The sequence below is a fragment of the Trichosurus vulpecula genome, chromosome 8, assembly GCF_011100635.1.
Source record: "Trichosurus vulpecula isolate mTriVul1 chromosome 8, mTriVul1.pri, whole genome shotgun sequence".
NCBI lineage: Eukaryota > Metazoa > Chordata > Mammalia > Diprotodontia > Phalangeridae > Trichosurus > Trichosurus vulpecula.
Window position 1 is genome coordinate 204,805,911 of NC_050580.1, and position 22,091 is coordinate 204,828,001.

Consider the following 22,091-nt stretch of genomic DNA (forward strand, 5'->3'; position numbering starts at 1 on the left):
AATACAGAAAAGTAGCTGGATCCAGTAAGAATAGTGTACAGAAAACCAAAGCCCAGAATACACTGAAGCTTGAGGGGGAAAATGGTAAGAGCAACAAAAAGGGATTTCTTCAGCTTTTTGAAACAAGATGAAGAAAAGAAAGAAATGGGCCCCTTCTTTGGAGCAGATATTTTATAAAGTTCGCAGAGGACAGAAGAAGGCACTCAGCTCCTATTTGGTTTACGTCTTCTTCATCAAGCAGAATGCCAGAGGAAAGACTTGTAGTTACAGGACATGATTTATATTCTAACCCTGCCATATGTTTACCTAGATGAACTTGGGAGCAAGGTAACTTCTGTGGGCTTCAGCTATCAGTACAAAGAAAGGGTTGGACTAGATGGTCACTAAGGTTCCTTCCGACTCTTGCTATCGTCATATGACCTTCAAAATGGAAATGTTAGAAAACCTGAGTAAGAATGAATTAAAACCTGTTAAATGAAGAGATTTCTAAGATTGCACACAGCTACTTTAAAGGAATTCATATCCAAGTCCAGATAAATTGCATCTGAAGATACTGAAGAAGTTAAGGATCTGATCCTAGTACCACTATAAATAATCTTTAAGAAGTAAACCATAATAAGAAATCACTATTTGACAAAAGCTGCTGGGAAAATTAGAAAATAGTATTACAGAAACTAGGCATAGACCAAATCTTCCACCATATACCAACAAGTCCAAATGGGTACATTATTTAGATATTACAAGCTGATACGATAATCAAATTAGATGAGCAAGGAGTTCTTTACCTGTCAGATTTATGGAGAATGGAGGAATTTGTGACCAAATAAGAGAGAACATTAGGAAATGAAAATGGGTAATTTTGAATATATTAAACTGAAAAGTTTTTGTACAAACAAAGCCAATGCAACCAGGGTTTAAGAGGGAAGTAGAAAACTAGGAAAGAATTTTTACAACCAGTATCTCTGATAAAGGTCTCATTTCTATAATATATAGAGAACTGAGTCTTATATGTATGTGTACTTACTGGATGGACATTAAAATAAAAAAACATAGTCTACACTAAAAATTATTGTTCATCTTTCTATGTCACTTTCTTTCTCAGTAAATTCCAGTGTCATTCTGTTCCTTCTAGGATCAAATATTTGATTCATTTGGCATTTAAAACTCTGTACAACATGGCCTTTCTCTATCTTTATAGTCCTTCAACATATTATTCCCCTCCATGAACTGTGGTTGAGCCATACTGGCCTATTTGCTTTACCTCACGCACAACACTCCATCTTCCATGAGGTCATGGGGTTGTCACACAACTGAAATGCTCTTCTTCCAAACCCCTGACTCTTAGAATCCCTGGCTCCCTTTAAGATTCAGCTTAATTAAACATATAAGGGTGATACCATAAGCAAATTAGGAGAGCAAGGAATAGTTTAGCTGTCAGATCTATGGAGAAGTGAAGAATTTATGACCAGTCATGAGACAGAAAACATTATGAAATGCAAAATGGATTTGATTACATTAAATTAAAAAGGTTCTGCACAAGCAAAGCCAATGCAACCGAGATTAGAAGGAAAATAGAAAGCTGTGAAACAATTTTACAGTCAGTGCCTCTTATAAAGGCCTCATTTCTAAAATATATAGAGAACTAAGTCTAATTTATAAGAATACAAGTCATTCCCTAGTTGAGAAATGGTCAAAGCGTATGAATAGGCAGATTTCAGAGGAAGAAATTAAAGATATCTATAAGCATATGAAAAATGCTCTAAATCACATAGAGAAATGCAAATCAAAACATCTCTGAGGTACCACATCACACCTGTCAGATTGGCTAACATGACAAAACAGGAAAATTATAAATGCTGGAGAAGATGTGAGAAAATTGGAAAACTGATGCATTGTTGGTAGAGTTGTAAACTAATCCAACCATTTTGGAGAGCAATTTGGAACTATGCCCAAAGGGCTATAAAAATGTGCATACCCTTTGATGCTGCAATACCATTTCTAGGGCTGTATCCCAAAGAGATCATACAAGTGGGAAAAGAACCCACATATACAAAAATATTTATTGCAGCTCTTTTTGTGGTGGCCAAGAACTGGAAATTGAGGGGATGTCCATTCAATTGGAGAATGGCTGAACAAGCTGTGGTATGTATGAATGTACTGGAATACTACTGTGCTATAAGAAATGATGAGCAGGCAGACTTCAGGAAGAACCTACAAAGATTTACATGAACTGATGCTGAATGAGGGGAGCAGAACAAGGAGAACATTGTACACAGTTACGTCCACATTGTCCAATGACCAACTTTGATAGATTTGGCCGTTCTCAGCAATGCAGGATCTTAAGACAATTCCAAAAGGCTCATGATTGAAAATGCTGTCCACATACAGAGGAATAACTATGGAGTCTGAGTGCAAATTGAAGCATACTATTTGCTCTCTCTCTTTGTTGTTTTCTTTTTTCTTTCTTGTGGTTCATTCCATTGGTTATAATTCTTCATTGCAGCATGACTAATGTGAAAATATGTTTAATGTGAATGTATATGTAGAGCCTATATCATATTGCGTGCCTTCTTGGGGAGGGGTGAGGGGAGGGAAGGGTAGAAAATTTGAAATTCAAAAGTTTGTGGAACTGAATGTTGCAAGCTAAAAATAAATAAATAATTTTTTTGAAAAAAAGAAATGAACCAAAACTCAACAATCTCTGGCAAAATTCAAGAATGAATTCTGTTACTAAACATAGCTTGTGAGCACATAAAAGAGCAAACTATCCAAAGTTAGAAGGTCAGAGTTAAACAACAAGACAATTCCATTTTTTCTTGGTATCTTCGATGCCTAGCACAGTGGTTGCACACAGTAGTACTACATACAGTAGTTACTTTGAAACAGTAAGATTACTAGGACAGTTTTAGGATACATTCAAAGAAGTGTTGAAATCCAAATTAAAAGAAGCAAAAGTTCCCCTGTGCTCTGCACTGTGCAGATATTTAGCATATTGTGTTCAGTTTGAATACTACTATTTATTTTTATTTTAAACTAGAAGTTTATTTAGACAACAAGATGCTTGCCTTGAAGGAAAAACTATCTAGAATCAATTTTTTAATAGTAATTTATCTCTGTCAAAAGACAGAGATTACCCTACATGTAACAGCAGTCTTCAGAAGAAGTTATAAAATTACCCTTGATTTTACAATGATAAAAGATAAACATTATAACAATGAAGCATAAATATATCTATGTAAACCATATAAATATAACAAAAAATAAAATTAAACAATAAAAATTATCTAATCAAACAAGGTATGCAAAGATTTTTTGATGGGTTTTTGTTGTTAAATAGAGCAAAATAACTTAATAGAATATAAAGTTAAAAGTTGAATGAACTAATTGAGGAAAGGAGTATTTTCAAAAATGTTTGTTTTTTCACCTGCCCATCTCCATTCAATGTTGATCAAAACATACCATCTTCCATTTAGTCTTTTTTTAATTACACATTATGCCTGTTCACACACACATGTGCAATAAAGAAATAATGGGGAAAGGGAATCAAAGTAGAGAGAAAGCTATACTTCAGTAGTCAGGATGTGAAGGAATCAAAGCCTAGTTTTCTAATTGTGAATGTATTATTTTTCTTGGGAGCAGAGTTCTGGAGTAGAGTTGCAGGCTCCCTTTTTAGTAACACCTCCTGTCTGCGACTAGAATACATAACTTGTATCTTCATCCTTCATTTTCATCTGTGCAGGTGGATCTGTTTCATTGATGGACCATCCATCAAATTGGAAACTGATCTGCCTTGTTGATAAACCTTTTGATTCACAATAGGCTTTCATTAGTTTGCTAAGTGGTGCGTGCCTCTTTATCTTAAATGACAGCACAAAACCATCTTGCCCTGCCACCTTCGACTCGTTTTCAGTCTTAGCTCCTCTTTAGGCTTCATGTCTACCATGGTGAGTCCTGGGGTCTTCTCAGCTTCTGCTTCACAAAAGAGGTGCCAGGTTTGTGTATACCAAGGGAATGAGAGGAGCAGCAGCGGAGGGAGGGGGGGGGGAGGCTGAATAGTACATTTTAAAAAGGACTTTGAGAAACTAGAATATGTGCAGAAAAGTGTGTACAGAAAAGGGTAATAGCTTACAGGTTCGATCACAGAGTCAGGATCCCAAAAGATCTTGACAGGAGAAAATGTTGGGCTGAATCTAGTGAGGAAAGATTAAATTTTTAATGGATAAATGTAAAATTTTTACACTTGGGTTAAAAAAAATCAACCACATAAAACGAGGTAGAAAGCATTCTATTTGAAAAATTCTACCTCTGCACGATGAGACATGTATTTCCAGACATGGGCAATGTGGGAATTTGCTTTGTTTAACTATACATATTTGTTTACAGGGTTTTTTTTCTTCTTCTTTTTATCCCCTAGTGGTGGGGAGAGTAGAGCTAGCAGTAATGTTGTCGAAAAAGACAGGAAAGACCTCTCAAGAGAGCATTTTTTTTAATGAACAAAAGAGAACAGAAAGGCCAGAAGGAAATATAAATTGGACAGCCTCAAAAGATACATGTTGAATTCATTACATATTTAGAATAAAAAGTAAGCTGAAAATAAGAGATTCACTGTGTCATGTACAGTCCTCTTCTTTTTTTACTTTTTACATAGAAATGCTCATTTTATTGGTATTTGTTAAGTTTAGAATAAAACTAAAATTTAAAAAAGAAAAATCCCATTTTTGCTGTTTAGACATGTGACCTTTGGCAAATCACTTAATTTGATTTAATTCACTTCGTCATAGCAGATGTTTTTAAGCACTTACTCTGTAGGACACTGTAGTATGCATAGAGGATACAAACATAAAAATGAAATAAAATAGTCCCTGCCTAGAAGAAGATTGAATTATGCTGAGGAGATACATATAAAATAATTTGGGGAGGCGACAACTAATAACGAGATGATCAGAAAAGGTGGTAGAGGAAGTGTTCCCGAGCTGAATCTTGAAGAAAGCTCAGGATTCTTAATCTCTCCCAGCCTCAGTTTCCTCATCTGTAAAATGTGGGTGAAACTTGTAGAACCCATGCCCAGAGGGTTATGAGATCACACAAATCTCAGATTTATTATATAAATACAATAAAATGTCAGAAAGCGATTCACGATGATGGAGTCATCCAAAAAGAGAATGGAATGTTCTTATTCTTCTAAAGGTTCTAGCAGAGGCAGTATGACTATCTGCCAAAGCTGTGATAGGCAATTCAGTTAGTTTCAACATATTTTTGTTGGACATCTGCTATGAGAAAAACACTTTGGAGGGTGCAAGGATGAGTTAAACACAAAGGCCACAAGGATATTAGAATCTAGAGGGGTATATGGGCAAGGAGGAGGAATAAGACAGGAATACAAGTGTAGCATATGGTAGGATAATAATTGTCCTATGAGAGAGAGAAAGTATGGTTAGTGTAGACAACGGGGGCTCATCACATACTCTTGGCTGGAGTATCAGGGTAAATTTTCATGCAACACAGTAGCACTTAAAGTAGGCCTTGGAAGATGAAATATTCAGTCACATTTAAATGGTACTTTATAGCTTATGAAGTACTTTCTTCAGAAAACCTTGTCTAGTAGGTAGTACAATCAATCAAGAAATGTTTGTTAAGTGGCTACTATATGCCAGGGACTATACCACATGCTGAGGATAGAAATACAATGAATGAAACAAGCTTGACTCCCAAGGATCTTATATTCTAATGAGAGAGACAAGTAATATCTTCATTTTGTAGATGCAGAAACTGGGGTGTTCACTGATAAAAACAATGGCTTAACAAGATGCACACGGCTAGTAAGTGGTAGAGCCAAAGCTTAAGGCAAGACTTTCTAGTTCCCCACACAGTGGTTTTCTAGCAGAAGAGGGCATTACAGAGGGAGTGGCCCAAGCACAGGTGCAGAGACAGGATAGTGCAGAATACTTTTTTTTAATTAAGATTTTTTTATTTTTAGTTTACAGCACTCAATTCCGCATGATTTTGAGTTCCAGATTTTCTTCCCTCTGCTTCCCTCCTCCTCCCCAAGATGGCATGGAATTTGATATATTTTCTACATGTAACTTCACATTAAACTTATTTACACAATAGTCAAGTTGTAAAGAAGAATTATGACCAATGGAATGAATCATGAGAAAGAAGAAACAAAACCAAAAAAAAAAAAAGAGAGAGAAAAGAAAAAAAAAGCAAAAGAGAAAAAAGGAGAGCAAATAGTTTGCCTCAATCTGCATTCAGACCCCATAGTTCTTTCTCTGGATGTGGATAGCTTTTTCCATCATGAGTCCTTTAGAGTTGTCTTTAAACCGTGTATTGCTGAGAAGAGCCAAGTCTATCAAGGTTAGTAATCACAGAATCAATATATCTGTGGCTGCGTATAGTGTTCTCCTGGTTCTGCCCCACTAACTTAGCAATATATCATGTAGGTTTTTCCAGGTTATTATGAAATTCATATCTTCCCCATTTCTTATAGCACAGTGGTATTCCATTACATTCATATACCACAACTTGTTCAGCCATTCCCCAATTGATGGGCATCCCCTTGATTTCCAATTCTTAGCTACTACAAAAAGAGCTGCTATAAATATTTTTGTACATATGGGTCCTTTTCCCAGTTGTGTGATCTCTTTGGGATACAGCCTTAAAAGTGGTATTGCTGGGTCAAAGGGTATGCACATTTTTTATAGCCCTTTGGGCATAGTTCCAAATTGCTCTCTAGAATGGCTGTCAGTTCACAACTCCACCAGCAATGTAACAGTGTTCCAATTTTCCCACATCCTCTCTAGCATTTATCATTTTCCTGTTTTGTCATGTTAGCCAATCTGACAGGAGAGATGTGGTACCCAAGAGTTGTTTTGATTTGCATTTCTCTAATCAGTAGTGATTTCGAGCATTTTTTCATATGCTTATAGATATCTTTAATTTCTTCCTCTGAAGACTGCCTGTTCATATCCTTTGACCATTTCCCAATTGGGGAATGACTTATATTCCTATAAATTTGTCTCAGTTCCCTGTCTATTTCAGAGATGAGGCCTTTATCAGGGACACTAGTTGTAAAGATTTTCTCCTAATTTTCTGCTTCCCTCCTAATCTTTGTTGCATTGGCTTTGTTTATACAAAAACTTTTCAATTTAACATAATCAAAATTATCCATTTTGCATTTTGTAACGCTCTCTCTCTCTTGTTGTGTCATGAATTCCTTCCTTTCCCATAAATCTGATAGATAAATTATTCCTTGTTCTCCTAAATTGCTTATAGTATCAACCTTTATTCCTAAATCATGAACCCATTTTGACTTTATTTTGGTATACGGTATAAGATATTGGTTTATGCTCAGTTTCTGCTCTACCATTTTCCCAGCAGTTTTTGTGAAATAGTGAATTCTTAGCTCAGAAGCTGGATTCTTTGGGTTTATCAAAGAGTAGATTGCTATGGTCGTTGACTACTGTGTCTTGTGTATCTAATGTGTTCCACTGATCCACCACTCTGTTTCTTAGCCAGTACTGGGTAGTTTTTGATGAATGCTGCTTTATAGTACAGTTTAATATCTGATATGGCTAGGCCACCTTCCCTAGCATTTCTTTTCATTAATTCTCTAGATATTCTGGACCTCTTGTTCTTCCAGATGAATTTTGTTACTATTTTATCCAGCTCTGTAAAATAATTTTTTGGTAGTTCAATTGGTATGGTGCTGAATAAGTAAATTAGTTTAGGTAAAATTGACATTTTTATTGTATTAGCTCGACCTAACCACGAGCAACTGGTGTTTTTCCATTTATTTGGATCTGACTTTATTTGTGTGAAAAGTGTTTCGTAATTATGTTCATATAGGCCCTGGGTTTGTCTTGGCAGGTAGACTCCCAAATATTTTATAGTATCTATGGTAACTTTAAATGGAATTTCTCTTTCTATCTCTTGCTGTTGGGTTTTGTTAGTAATGCATAAGAATGTTTGAGGATTTATGTGGGTTTATTTAATACCCTGCAACTTTGCTAAAGTTGTTTATTTTTTCAAGTAGTTTTTGTACTTGAATCTCTAAGTCATATCATCTGCAAAAAGTGATAATTTAGTTTCTTCTTTGCCTATTCTAATTCCTTCAATTTCTTTTTCTTCTCTTATTGCTACAGCTAACGTTTCTAGTACCAAATTGAATAATAGGGGTGATAATGGACATCCTTGTTTTCACCCTTGATCTTATTGGGAATGCATCTAGCTTATCCCCATTACAGATAATGCTTGTTGATGGTTTTAGGTAGATGCTATTTATAATTTTAAGGAAGGCTCCATTTATTACTATGCGTTCTAGTATTTTTAATAGGAATGGGTGTTGTATTTTGTCAAAGGCTTTTTCTGCATCTATTGAGATGATCATATGGTTTCTGCTAGTTTTGTTGTTGATATCAATTATGCTGATAGTTTTCCTAATATTGAACCAGCCTAGCATTCCTGGAATAAATCCTACCTGATCATAGTGTATTATTCTCCTGATAAAAAGAATTTGGTAGGACTCCTTCTTCCCAAATAGTTTATAAAATATAGGAATTAATTGTTCTTTAAATGTTTCATAGATTTCACATGTAAAACCATCTGGCCCTGGAGAACTTTTCCTAGGGAGTTCATTGATGACTTGCTCAATTTCTTTTTCTGAGATGGGGTTATTTAGGTAGTTTACTCCCTTCTGTTAACCTGGTGTGTCAACAATCCGGCTAGCAGCTGCAGTGGCGGTGTAAAACCAACAACAACCAGCTTACAGTATGCTGCAAGCCCAGGTCCTTTTGATCTGCTTTACTAAGAAAAGCAACGTTAAGGGGTTAACAGTCTTACTTTAATCCAGCATACAAATATAATTTGCTTAGTTCAGGGGAAAAAACCAGCACCCTGAATTACAGACCCAATACAATTCATAGTTATCAACATCTGAGTGTTCAGCCAGAGAGCTCATTACAAAGGCTGGCCCAGAGTCACATGCCACTTCTGCTGTGGCACAGAGCTCCGAGAGAGAACGCCAACCTTTGCGCTTATATATCCTGTTTGGGGCCCCAAGGGCCCCTACCTCACCCAGGCTGGGCGTGGAAAAGTTCCCCACCCCCAATATCACATCAGATACAAATCAATCAAGGACTCCCAATTGTCTCAGTGCCAAGAAATACGAAAACATCCCACTTTATCTGCCCCATTCAAGCAAAGGCCAGAATCATTAACGGTCAACAGCAAAAAGTCCCACCTTAATTACTGTTACACCTGGGCAATTTATATTTTTGTAAATAATCATCCATTTCCCTAAGGTTGTCAAATTTATGGGCATACAGTTGGGCAAAATAATTCCTAATTATTGTTTTAATTTCCTCTTCATTGGAAGTGAATTCACCCTTTTCATTTTTGATACTGTTAATTTGGTTTTTTTTTAATCAAATTGACCAAAGGTTTATCAATTTTATTGGTTTTTTTTTCATAAAACCAGCTCTTGGTTTTCTCTTAATTTAATAGTTTTCTTGATTTCAGTTTTATTAATCTCTCCTTTGATTTTCAGTATTTCTAATTTGGTATTTAATTGGGGATTTTCAATTTGTTCTTTTTCTAGCTTTTTCTGTTGCATGCCCAATTCTTTGATCCCCTTTTTCTCTGTTTTATTCATGTAAGTGTTTAGAGATATGAAACTTCCCCTAAGAACTGCTTTTGCTGCATCCCATAAGTTTTGGTATGTTGTCTCATTATTGTCATTCTCTTGAATGAGGTTACTAATTGTTTCTATGATTTGTTCTTTGGCCCACTCATTCTTTAGAATTAGATTATTTAGTTTTTAATTAATTTTTAGTTTTTTTTCCATGGTTCATTATTGCAAATAATTTTTATTGCATCATGATCTGAAAAGGATGCTTTGACTACTGCCTTTCTGCACTGCATTGTGAGGTTTTTATGAGTTTGTGCCTCTGAGAAGAAAGTATATTCTTTTTATCCCCATTCAGTTTTCTTCAGAGGTCAATCATATCTGCCTTTTCTAAAATTCTATTCACCTCCTTAACTTCTTTCTTGTTTATTTTGAGGTTAGATTTATCAAGTTCAGAGAGGGGGAGGTTGAGGTCCCCCACTAGTATAGTTTTGCTGTCTATTTCTTCCTGTAACTCCCTTAACTTCTCCTCTGAGAATTTGCATGCCATACCACTTGGTGCATATAATAATGATGTAGCTTCATTGTTTATGGTGCCTTTTAGCAGGATATAGTGTCCTTCCTTATCTCTTTTAATTAGATCTATGTTTGCTTTTGTTTTGTCTAAGATTAGGATTGCCACCCCTGCTTTTTTTACTTTAGCTGAAGCATAATGTATTCTGCTCCAGCCTTTTACCTTTACCCTGTGTGTATCCTCCTGTTTCAAATGTGTTTCTTGTAAACAGCATATTGTAGGATTATGGTTTTTAATCCATTCTGCTATCAGCTTCCGTTTTATGGGAGAGTTCATCCCATTCACATTCACAGTTATGATTACTATCTGTGTCCTTTTCTCCATCCTATTTTCCCTGTTTATGCTTTTATTTCTCCCTTCCACTCCTCAAGAGTTTTGCTCTTCACCGCTGCCTTCCTCAGTTTACCCTCCCTCTTGATTTCCCTCCCTTCTCTTACCGTTTTCCACTTGCTACCTCTTCCCTCCCTTCCGACCACCCCCCTCCTTATTTTTCCCCTTTCCCCTCCTACTGCCTGTGGGACAAGTTTGATTTCTATACTTATCACGGTGTGTTATTCCCTTCTTAAACTAAATCTGATGAGAGTAAAGCTCAAATGCTGCTCCTCTCCCTCCCTTCTTTCCCTCTACTATACTATGTTTTTGTGCCTCTTCACATGATGTAATTTACCTTATTCTACTACCTCCCTACCTCTTCTACCAGAACCATCGCTTTATCTCTTAATTATTTTTTTATCATTATATCAGTTATTTTATACTGACACCCACAGTCTGCATATCCCTTTCAGTTGTCACCATAGCTGTATTATTCTCAAGATTGACGTGTATAAAACAAAATAATCTCATAAAGATGTAGCTAATTAGCCTTATTGATTAACCAGGTTCTCCTCCCCCCTCCCCCATTTTACCTTTTTGTGTCTCTTGAGTTTTGTGTTTGAAGATCAAATTTTCCATTGAGCTCTGGCCTTTTCATCAGGAAGGTCTGGAATTCCCTTATTTCGTTGAATGTCCATCTCCTTGCCTGAAAAATTATGTTCAGTTTTGCTGGGTAGTTGATCCTTGGTTGTAGTCCAAGCTCCTTTGCTGTTCAGAATATCATATTCCAATTTCTCCTGTCATTTAATGTAGAAGCTGAAAGATCCTGCGTGATCCTCGCTGTAGTTCTGTGATATTTGAATTGTTTTCTTTTTAGCTGCTTGCAGTATTTTCTCCTTCACCTGGTATTTCTGGAATTTGGCTACAATATTTCTTGGAGTTTTCAATTTGGGATCTCTTTGAGGGGGTGAATAATGGATTCTTTCCATGACGCTGTTACCCTCTGGTTCTAGAACCTCAGGGCAGTTTTCCTTAAGAATTTCTTGGAAGATACTCCAGGCTCCTTCTTTTCATCATGGCTTTCAGGTAGAACAATGGTTCTTAGATTATCTCTCCTGGATCTATTTTCCAGGTCAGTTGTTTTTCCAATCAGATATTTCATGGTATCCTCTTTTTTTTTTTATTCTTTAGATTGTGTTTGACTGATTCTTGATTTCTCATAGAGTCATTAGCTTCTACTTGCCCAATTGTTTTCTTTCCTTTAGCTTCTCTATCGCCTTTTCCATTTGGTTGATTTTACTTTTCAACGAGATATTTTCTCCATTTACATTCTGATTCTCCTTAACCATTTTGCCGATTTTACTTTTTAAAGATTTGATTTCATCAGTGAATTTTTTTTTCCATTTTTCCTGTTTTTTTCTTTTATGTCCCTAATTTGGTTTTTAAAGTCCTCCTTGAGTTCTTCCAGGAATGCTTTTTGGTCTGGAGACCAGTTCACTTTTGCTTTTGAGGTTTCAGATGTGGGTGTAGTGTCCATGCTGTCCTCTTCTGAATTGGTATTTTGATCTTCCCCATCTCCATATTAGGAATCAGTGGTCTTTGAAAGCTTCTTAGTGGGCTTTTTCATGGTTTTTTTTTCCTCCTGGTTTCTAAAGTGGATCTCTGCTTTGGGGCTCAGGGAGCTCTGTCCCAAGTTTCTTGTGTTGGGATCTGGCTTTATGTATTATGGCCTCTGGTTTCCTAAGGTATGGAGGAGAGGTGGTCTGGCTGCTGGGAGTCTCCTCTTCCCCAAGACTGCTCTACAGCACGGGTGGGCTCAGCTGTTGTCTGTGCTGATGTCTGCCACTTCCCCTGGCTGTGCAAAACCAGATCTGGGGTCCTGGTGTTGACGTTTGTTAGCTCCACTCCCTGGGGCTCAGTTACTCTCATTGTTCTGCTGAGGTGAGGGCTGCTGGGACACCTCTCTTTCTGCACTAGTCTCCTTCCGCCACCACAAGAAGGGCCTTCTTCCCAACTTCTCTCACTACTAAAGCCCCCATTCTTGCTCTCCTGTTTCTCCTGTGTGAGTATTCTCTGGGTTTATTCAAGGGAGGTATCAGAGCCGTTTTACCTGGCCGTCTTGGCTCCCAGAAGTTCGAGAAGGCAGGTTTCAAACCTTTAGACTGTGGGTTGGAGGCTTCCAGGCTAGCTGCTCCCCCAGTCTGCACTGGTGTCTGCCGTAGCTCCGACCGACCCCCGTCCTGGGCTGAGAGGCCTGAGACTCGATAGCGACTGTAGCTGGTACTTCCGCCCTGGGCCTGTTCCTGCTCCAGCATTTTGCTTGCCCAGCGTTCTCCCAGACCAGAATGCTGGCTGGATTCCTCTGCTGTTGCCGGTTGGTTTGGTCTGGTTCGTTTCCACGTGCCCAGTGCTCCAGCCCCTCTCAGTCTACTAGTAGCTTCTAACTGTCCCAAATCTGTTCGGATTCACTTTTTTAGACCTATCTGACATAATTTGTGCAAGAGCTCCAGTAGTTCCTTCTTTTCATAGCGCCATCTTGGCTCCGCCCCATGCAGAATACTTTTAAGCACCAGTGAGTAATCCAGTTTAACTGGCATGCAGAGTGCCTATGGAAAGGATTAGTTGAAATGATATTTTGGAGAGCTTTGAATGCCAGCTGAGGAAGTTGTTAGTTGGTAGTGAGTAGCCAATGGAGATTTTTTTAGTAGGGGAGTCACTTGATTTCTACATTGTGAATGAAATTGAACCTAGGTGATTTCAAAGGTCAGTTCACATCCTAGAATCTGTGATGTCCTGTAAGAACTAACAGAATTTCAGCAGCTAGGTGGTGCAATGGATAGAAGAGTACATGCCCTGGAGTCAGGAGGACCTGAGTTCAAATTCGGCTTCAGACCTTTGACACTTATTAACTGTGCAACCCTGGGCAAGTCACTTAACCCAGATTGCCTGACAAAAACAAAAAACCTAATAGAATTTCCCAGAAAGTTTTAAAAGACTGAAGTTTTCCCCCACCTCTTCTTTGAATTTTCCACTTGCTTCATTCTTTCTGATTTTTTTTATGTACTTCAATTTCATTTCCTTTTCAATAATGGCTTTCCCAACTTTCTTTTTATTATTCTGTCCTCTGCCTCTTTTAACATGAAAAGAACTCCTAAATGACTCATTTGCACATAGCTTCTTTTATCTTGGTGTGGAAGCCACATTTTTAAAATCAGGACAAGTAACCAGCCACTAGAAAACTTTGGCTGCTAAAAACTTTTTTTTTTTGGAGTGGGGAAAGCAAGGCAGTTGGGGTTAAGTGACTTGCCCAAGGTCACACAGCTAGTAAGTGTGTCAAGTGTCTGAGGTCAGGTTTGAACTCAGGTCCTCCTGACTCCAGGGCTGGTGCTCTACTCCCTGCCCCACATAGCTGCCCTGCCTTTTTTTTTTTTACGAATTGTCACAAAAAAGGTCATTTAGCCTCTGTTTGTAAATCTCTCTCCCTAACTACAGCCCCAAATGTCATGTAGCCCTGAAGTGGTTTCTTGTAATTATTCAGTTTTATGAGGAGAGACTTTTCCTGCCCTAAGCATGGTCATCTTGATAAAACACTGAAGCGGTTTTCTGTTGGTGAATTTGTGAGAGGGGGTGGAATGTCCTTGTCTTTATTACATGGGCACTGGAGAGAATAAATTGCTCCCTTTTGTCTTCCTTTTGAAGAGTAGATTATTCATTCTTCAGAAGCTGCTGGGTAACTGACAAAAGATAAATTGATTAAATCATACTTAAAACTATCCCAGTATCACACAAAGACATCTGCGTAAAAAGAACTGACCTAGTGAATAAAATGGAGTAGATTTCTTTCTTTGACCCCATATCCTATCTGTAGGGTAGTCTTCATTAGCTCATTATTGCCTTTAGAATATATTATATACCTTTTCAGGCTGGTGTCTGGCTCCATCTTAACCTTTTCAGTCTTGTTTCATGATATTTCCCTTCACAGGCTAAACTATTAGCTCTTTCCCAAACTTTGCTATCCCTCATGAGGGGAATGCATTCCTTCACCATTGCTGCTGCCTCTCAGAATTCTTATCTGACTTCATGTGCCACTTCTCCCATGATCTTACCAGTTGTTAATGTGCTATCCCTCCTCAAATTAGCTCCTGTTGAAGGAGTTGTCTGAACAGACTCAAAATTTCTCAAAATGCTTGGGGCCAGAAAAGCCTTACTTGTTGGAGACTGTTTTCTGGACTACATTTTGTAGAAGGCCTTGCATGAGCCCATTCACTGCTTAGTAATATGTCTAAGTATAGACTTTGAGTGAGGAGAGTTTGCTATGTATTTTTTTTTAATGTAAAAGGTCATGGAGAAGAGCCTGGCATGGCATTGGTGGCAAGAGATGGCATCAGCCAGGTACGGTGGTGGAATGGTGAATTCCTGCACCCAACCTCCTGGGAATAGGCCTGAGGTGTACAGGACAGTGTTATTATGTTCTTGGATCTAGCCTCCTCAACAGACAAGGAGAAACCACATGGTCCCTGAGCTAGAGGAGCAGCGAAGGACTGAGCCATGATATGTAGGGACACACCTGGACACCTCCCTCCAACCCCAATCACATATACGTGTTACCATTAGTTATGATAGTCTAGCGAGAAGGGCATTGACTCTTTACATTTCTAAGTATTCTCTTTGGAGGGGAGCTTCAGCCACAAGGTGGTGCTATAAATCTGAAGGACTCTACATTTGAGGTGGGGTGAAGAAGTCTGGGAGGGGGTTCACAAAAAAGAGGGAAGGAAAATTGCATTGACTATTTATAGCCTGAGGTTTAAGTCATGTTTGCATGACTTATGGGATGAAATCAAGGCTGACTTTTATTCTCTATAGCTATAGATAGAAAATTTTCAAGGATCATCAGTATATAGTGTTATCTTGAATCAAAGGCATCCTCAATGAGGATATTAACAAAGAGGGCTTGTGGTTTTCAAGAGTGGATCACATCTTTGCCATCACTTAGTTAACTGAAAGATGTAGAAAATATAAGATCCCCTTATGCTTATTGTTTGTTGATTATTTGTTTTTAAAAATTGATTACATAGTATGAAGCCCCATGTTACAGGTTCTTTTTCAACAAGATGTCTTTCATACATCAAAATCATTCAAGATTCCTTCACAAATGTAATGGAAGTAACCTTGCTCAATGACCCTTTGATTCTAAACAAAAGGTATAGCATAAAACAGGGAGAGGGAAGGGTGTTCACCAAAGATTTTGATCACTGTGACAGAAGTAATGACCTGAAGCTTCCCATTAAAGCAGAGCCTATATTTTTAATATCAACATTCTCCTGGCATTGTTATTTGGCAGTGAGCTCTGGAATACAATAGTATCTAAAGAATTAAAATGGAGGGCATGTGGTGGGTGTAAGCCCGCTATATAACATGAAATAAATGAACAACTTCAAGATGTTAACAAAGAACTATACGATAGGAAGTGAAGATGGGCTGGTCATATAGTAAAGATAATGATTGACAGGTGGACAGTCAAAGTGTTTTCCATTGGTCTTCGTCAGGAGAAGGTGAGGAAGGACTCTAGCACGTTGGGTAGACAACTTGTGGAAAACTCATAGGAGGACATATATGGGTTGTAATCTGCAATGTGAAAAGACCTTCCAAACCGACGAAATGGATTCATTGGAGTATTTGAATATTGCTAGCCTAATCCAATGCATAGGAAAGAAGGTGGAGACTGAAGTCCTTTTTTATCTTTTATGTAATGACCTAGACATGAACCAAATTCTAAGGTTGGTCCCTCTCCCTCCCCCCACCTTTGGCGCAAGCCAAAAAAATGACTCATGGAAAGGCTCCCCGCCGCTCCCCGCCCCCCACCAAAAAAAAAATTGGGCCTAATCTGTGTAAACTTAGAGCTTGGAGTTTGGGGTCATAGAGTATTTGGGGGTATATTTCTCATAGCCAATGACCCAGATGACTTGTGTGACCTACCTCACAATTCAAAATGTAGCCATTTCTGCATGTAGAAGTAAGGCCAAGCTAAGGATCAAAGCTCCTGCGTGGTGTTGCATTCAGTACTGAAAATGCCAGTTTGCCCTCTGTCCCGATTGCTCACCCCACCCTATTTTGGAAGATTCTCTTCTCAAATTGAAGAAGCACATATATTAAGTAAGGTGTTTTGTAATCCCCTTCTCCTCATCTGTTGAGTTAATTTTTTTTGAAGTAGATTATAATTGCATGGAGGAATGTGTGAATGAATCAGTAAATAAGATTTATTTTCCATTTATCCTTATCTGAGTATCTATAGTTATTGGTGTAGAGTAGGACATGCTCCTTGAGATCAGGGACTGTTTTTTTTTTTATCATCAGTTTCCAATCCAGTACCTTGTATGTAATAAATGTTTGTTAAATTGAATTTAACCACTTTAATCTCTGTTTTCCATCAGAAAATCGATAACCATTTGTGCTTTCTGTCTCCAGCAAGGATATGATAAGAGCAGAGGCATATGTTGGAACATTTTGTATTCATGAAGCTTCTTCTGAAAAGAATTCTTATACACATTTTTTTTTAATGTGAATCCCTGTTTTCCTTCTTTTTACTGTATCTCCCTTTTGTATTATATTCAGCTTGGACAAGAATTACTGGCTTAGTTTCATTTACCAGTTACGAAGAACAATGCCTTGTTGTTTGAGTTCGTGGTACTGCTAATAAATACTTAATTACACATGTTATTCATATACCACTCTTGGCTTTTAAGAACTATCAAAAAAACTTTTTAAAAAAGTTAGTTGATAGGTAGAATGTGTCAATACAGGTTGTACCTCACTCTGTTGGGTGTGTGTGTGTGTGTGTGTGTGTTTAAATTCCTGTACCTTCTTTCTAGTGGAAGGGCACAGCTGTGTAATTGTTTTAATTAGTAACTACATGACCGACTGACATCTAGCTAAGTCAGCAGATTAGCCTTTTCTGGAGTTGGGGAAGGTAACTATCAGTGTATTTCATGTATCCTCAGTGTCCTATTCATTAAATGAGTGAAGCCTCTATAGGAAACAGCTGCTGAGATTTGTATATGGGATGGTAGGAAGCAGTGAGCTTGGTGTGGAGATTTAAAATTTTTTAAACTCCTACTGAAAATGCAAGCATGTGACATCTTCAGAAGAAATAAGGAAAAGCTTTAGAAAAGAGATCAGTCCAATCAGCAGCGGAACATGTGGCAGCCTTGTTTAACCTGAATAGCTTCTCTTCTTTTTCTAGCAAGGGGCAAGTTGCCAAGCACAAGGACTAAATAAATAGGCTTAATCTAATTGGGTCTGTAGAGGAGAAAACACTTGGCCCCTTCTGTTATGAAAGAGACATGCACAAAGTCAGCATTCCTTGAGCTGTTAAAGCATCATTATATAGAACAGAAAATCTGTTTTCTTGGAAATGCAATAATGGACACAGGATTGGTTCAAGTGGTCTAGAAATTTAGACTTGTGACGTCCAGGCCTACCATATGCATGTAGCATTTAAACAAAGACTAGTTTCTCCCCATACCTCACAAGAACTTTTATTATTTATCATTTTTATTATTTACCTTTTTTCCTTCTACCAAACATTTTAAGTTTTCTTTTTTGTGGATATTTTACAACTAAAATAGGGTGCGATGGGAAGAATGGGATGGGGCTCTATCACAGAATTTCAGAACGTGAAAGGACCTCAGCAGCACCCAGTCTTACCATGCCTAAAAAGTGATCCCAATACAGCGTGGTCTTCTAGCATGTGTTTGAAGGAAGAGAAGGAAGGGTATGCACAGAAAGGAAATAGGGCTCCTTCCAAAGCAGCCACTCTACTTGTGCATAGCTGCCCTCAGAGGAAGGTGTTCTTGACATCAAGCCTAGGGTTGTCTTTTTGCAACTTAAATCCATTCTGTATATCTGAGGATAAACTGAAACTGATAAAATCCAAGTCTTTTTATCTTCTTTCTCCAAGCTAAGCATCCCTAGCTTTTTCAAATACTGCTCATGACCAGGGCTTATATGGTATAGAATTGAAACTTCCATGTAGAAATCTGGAGATTGGATATTATTAGCCCCAGCTCTATCATGTGAGATGTATACATGCCTTTGTATTAACTTCCCTAAAACTCTTCGTGATCCTGTTTGGGGTTTTCTTGGCAAAGATGCTGGAGTGGTTTGCCATCTCCTTCTCCAGTTCATTTTGCAGATGAGGAAACTGAGGCAAACAAGGTTAAATGACTTGCCCAGGGTCACACAGCTACTAATGTCTAAGACCAGGTTTGAACTCGGGTCTTCCTGACTCTAGGGACTGTCTCCTGTACCACCTAACTGCCCCTGGGCTGTCTGTACATCTGTAAAATGAGGGAGCTGAACTGGATGATGTCCCCAAGGACCTCTACAGTATGCGGTAACCCTGTAATGTTATTTAGTAGTCAATCTCAGCCCCTTGTTGTACCCTGTTTCCATTATTTGAGTGACACTTTTGCTCTTAATTGTCAAATTCATTGTTTTCCCCCCCGTTCTTCATCCTCTGCAGTCTTTCTGCAACAGTTCACACTATTGACCCTACCTACCTTCTGAAAATCCTTTCTTCCCTTCCTGCTTGTTTGGCCTTTCCTTCTCGATCTGCTTTTGTGGTTCATCGTCTTCCTCCTGCTCACTAAAAGCCCTCATCCCTCTGTGACTCTTTCTTTACCATCTCCTCAGATGGAATTGACTCCCAGATCAGTTTATCACTGTATTCTCCGTCTCTTTCCTGATCCTCTGTGTTGCAGAGTTCTTGAAGCCCGGGGATTCTTAGAGCCAAAAGTGAGAAGGGAGAACATTTCAGAACAGCCAGTGGAAAAGCATAGAAATTGGAAATAGTATGTCAGTATGGCTAAACTGTAGAGTGTAAGGAGGGGGAGTAATATGTAAAAAGACTGGTCACAAAGGAAGGAGCCAGATTGTGAACAGCTTTAAATCTCAAATAGAGAAGTTTATATTTGATCCTAGAAGTAATATGGAACTGCTGGAGTTTATTGAAGAAGGGGGTAGGGGTAACTTCACCAGACCTGTTCTTTAGAAAACTCATGTTGCTGATTGAATGGAGGATGGATCAGTGTAGGAAGAAATGAGGTGGGGAGTCCAGTTAGGCTACTTAAGATAATCCAGGCAAGAGGTGTTGAAGGCCTGGACTAGATTGGTGGCGCATGCAGAAAAAAGGGCATGTATGAGAGAAGTGTTTCGGAAGTAGAAATGATAAGATTTCTAAACATACCTTGGACTTGTGAAGGCAGTGAGAGTGAGGAAGTGAGGATTGCACCAAGGTTTTGAAACTGGATGAATAGACGGATAATGGTACCTTCTATGGATCCAGCTTGTGGCCTGCATGAGGCACCCATCACACTTCCTGAGTGCAGCCCCAGCCAGATTAAAATTTAATTGGGAAATATTTAACAAAATAAATAAAAATAAAGTAAAACATAGATGACATTTTGAAACTAAGTGAATATGCAGCCATCAGGGATCCTTATGGGTAGATTATTGGCCCTCATTTGACATCACTGTCCTTTAGTAATAGGGAAGTTTAGAGGAAAGGTAGATTTGGGGAAAAGATGGATGAGTTCTGTTTTGAACATTTTTAAATTGAGTTGCTTATGAGACCGCTACTTTCAAATGTCGTGTGTGTGTGTGTGTGTGTGTGTGTGTGTGTGTGTGTGTGTGTGTATATGTATTCATTCCATTTACATCGTTGTTGTAATTGTATGTATTATTTTCTTGGTTACTTGACTTTGTATCAGTTTTGAGGGATGATTCTTTGGGTGGGGGAGAGGAATACATTTTGAAATGAAGGTGATATAAAGATAAGAGATAGTGATAAACATTTAAAATGTTATTTTAAAAAATAGCCTAAGTTATAAAATCACACTGAAAATTTATGGATCTTTTTAAAATCACATATTCAAAGGGAAAATGTTCTGATAAAACTTTGAGATATTTCCAAAATAACATTGCCATCTGAAATAGTAGTCCTGAATATGTAATCGAATGTACTGTAGAAAAAGAGAAAATTTTGATAAATCTTACACATTTAATGCTTTTTCTCTTTCGGGTCTTTTGGAAGGACTTTTGACCAGCCATCAGCCAAAACAGTAAATATTCAGTGAGAAGTTCAGAACATGGTTTTTAAAATTCGTTGTTCATAGATACCTTCCCTCATAGGTGCCATCCAGTGGGTTGAAGATATGACCCTAGATCTTTTATTTCCTATGAATAATTACAATAATTACACTGAAAAGAGCACTGTACTGGGAGTCTGGAGATTTGTATTCTAGCGACAGATTTGTTATAACCTCAGACAAATCTCTTCATTTATGTGGACCCCAGTTTCCTCATTTTTAAAATGAAGGTGCTAGCCCAGGTGATCCTCTGGGCATCCCTTTAGTTTTAAAAACTTCATTACATTTGCCATTTGAGATGTACAAACTCAATGCTTTAGGTATAAAGAGGAGGGAGGAATCACTTCTGGCCATTGTGATCAGGAAAGACTTCATGAAAAAGGTGGCATTTGAATTGACTATTGAAGGATAGGTGGATATAAGTGAGGAGAGAGAACATATCTGTTGTTGGTCTCTACACCCTGCGCCCAGCAATGCATGCCATCCTCACTTTCACCTCTTGGAAATCACTAGTTTCCTGTAAGGGTTAACTCGGGAGTCTATATAGAAACTTTTCCCTTACCCAACAGTTACAAGTTGCCTTCTGTTTACTTTTGTGGGACAAAGTGGCAATGACTTGCCTTAAGGGCAACGACTGTTTTGATTTTGTCCATATTCAGTACCTAGCATAATACCTTTTACATGATAGGTGTTTAATAAATATTTGATGAATTGTATTTAGTTTAATCCATAGATTGTGGAGAGCCATTGAAGGTATTGGAGCAAATTGAGGGATATAATCTGGATGTGCTTTGGAAGATTAATCTAGTGTCAGAATAGAAGATAGATTGAAGGGGGAAGAGTCTGAAGTCAAGGAGGGGTGCTGTGATACCCCTGGCATTTTGTGATGAGAAATTGAACTAGCTTAGCCTTAGTTTCAGGAAGAAAGGAAGGGTTATCAACATATGACAAGAGTGTGAATACTGGAAGAGAGGAAGAAGTAAAAAGGCGCTTAAGAGATTTTGAGTCTTAAGTGACTGGAAATAGTTAACCAAAGTATATGTTTCCATAATAGTTCATTTTTCCTGGTGTAACACTTACTAATACTTTCCTTCTCTTTACAGTACCTAGGCCATGTAGAAGTTGACGAATCAAGAGGAATGCACATTTGTGAAGATGCTGTAAAGAGACTGAAAGCTGTATGTATATTTGTTTGTCAACATGTTAGTATGCTGTTGTTTGTCTGAAAATTGTTACCCATATATAACTAAAGCAATTCAGTGTCATACTTAGTGAGCACTTATTTCCTTTAAGGAAAAATGTGGGTTTGCTAATACAGACCACCTGTGGTGGTCACTGATCCACACTGCAACCTCTTAATTTGACAAACATTCCAGTGGAAATTATTTTTCCAGTCCATGCTGCATTTTTTGGGAATCAAAGTAAGTCAGGTGGG

At 38.0% G+C, this 22,091-nt stretch overlaps 1 protein-coding gene across 1 annotated transcript in view; it reads left to right on the forward strand.

Moving 5' to 3' along the window:
- Positions 1-22,091, forward strand: part of NUMB (NUMB endocytic adaptor protein) — a 105,611-nt gene that overhangs the window by 44,309 nt on the left and 39,211 nt on the right. The window contains 1 exon segment of the mRNA XM_036735009.1: positions 21,760-21,834. Coding sequence (XP_036590904.1) covers positions 21,760-21,834 — 75 coding nt within the window.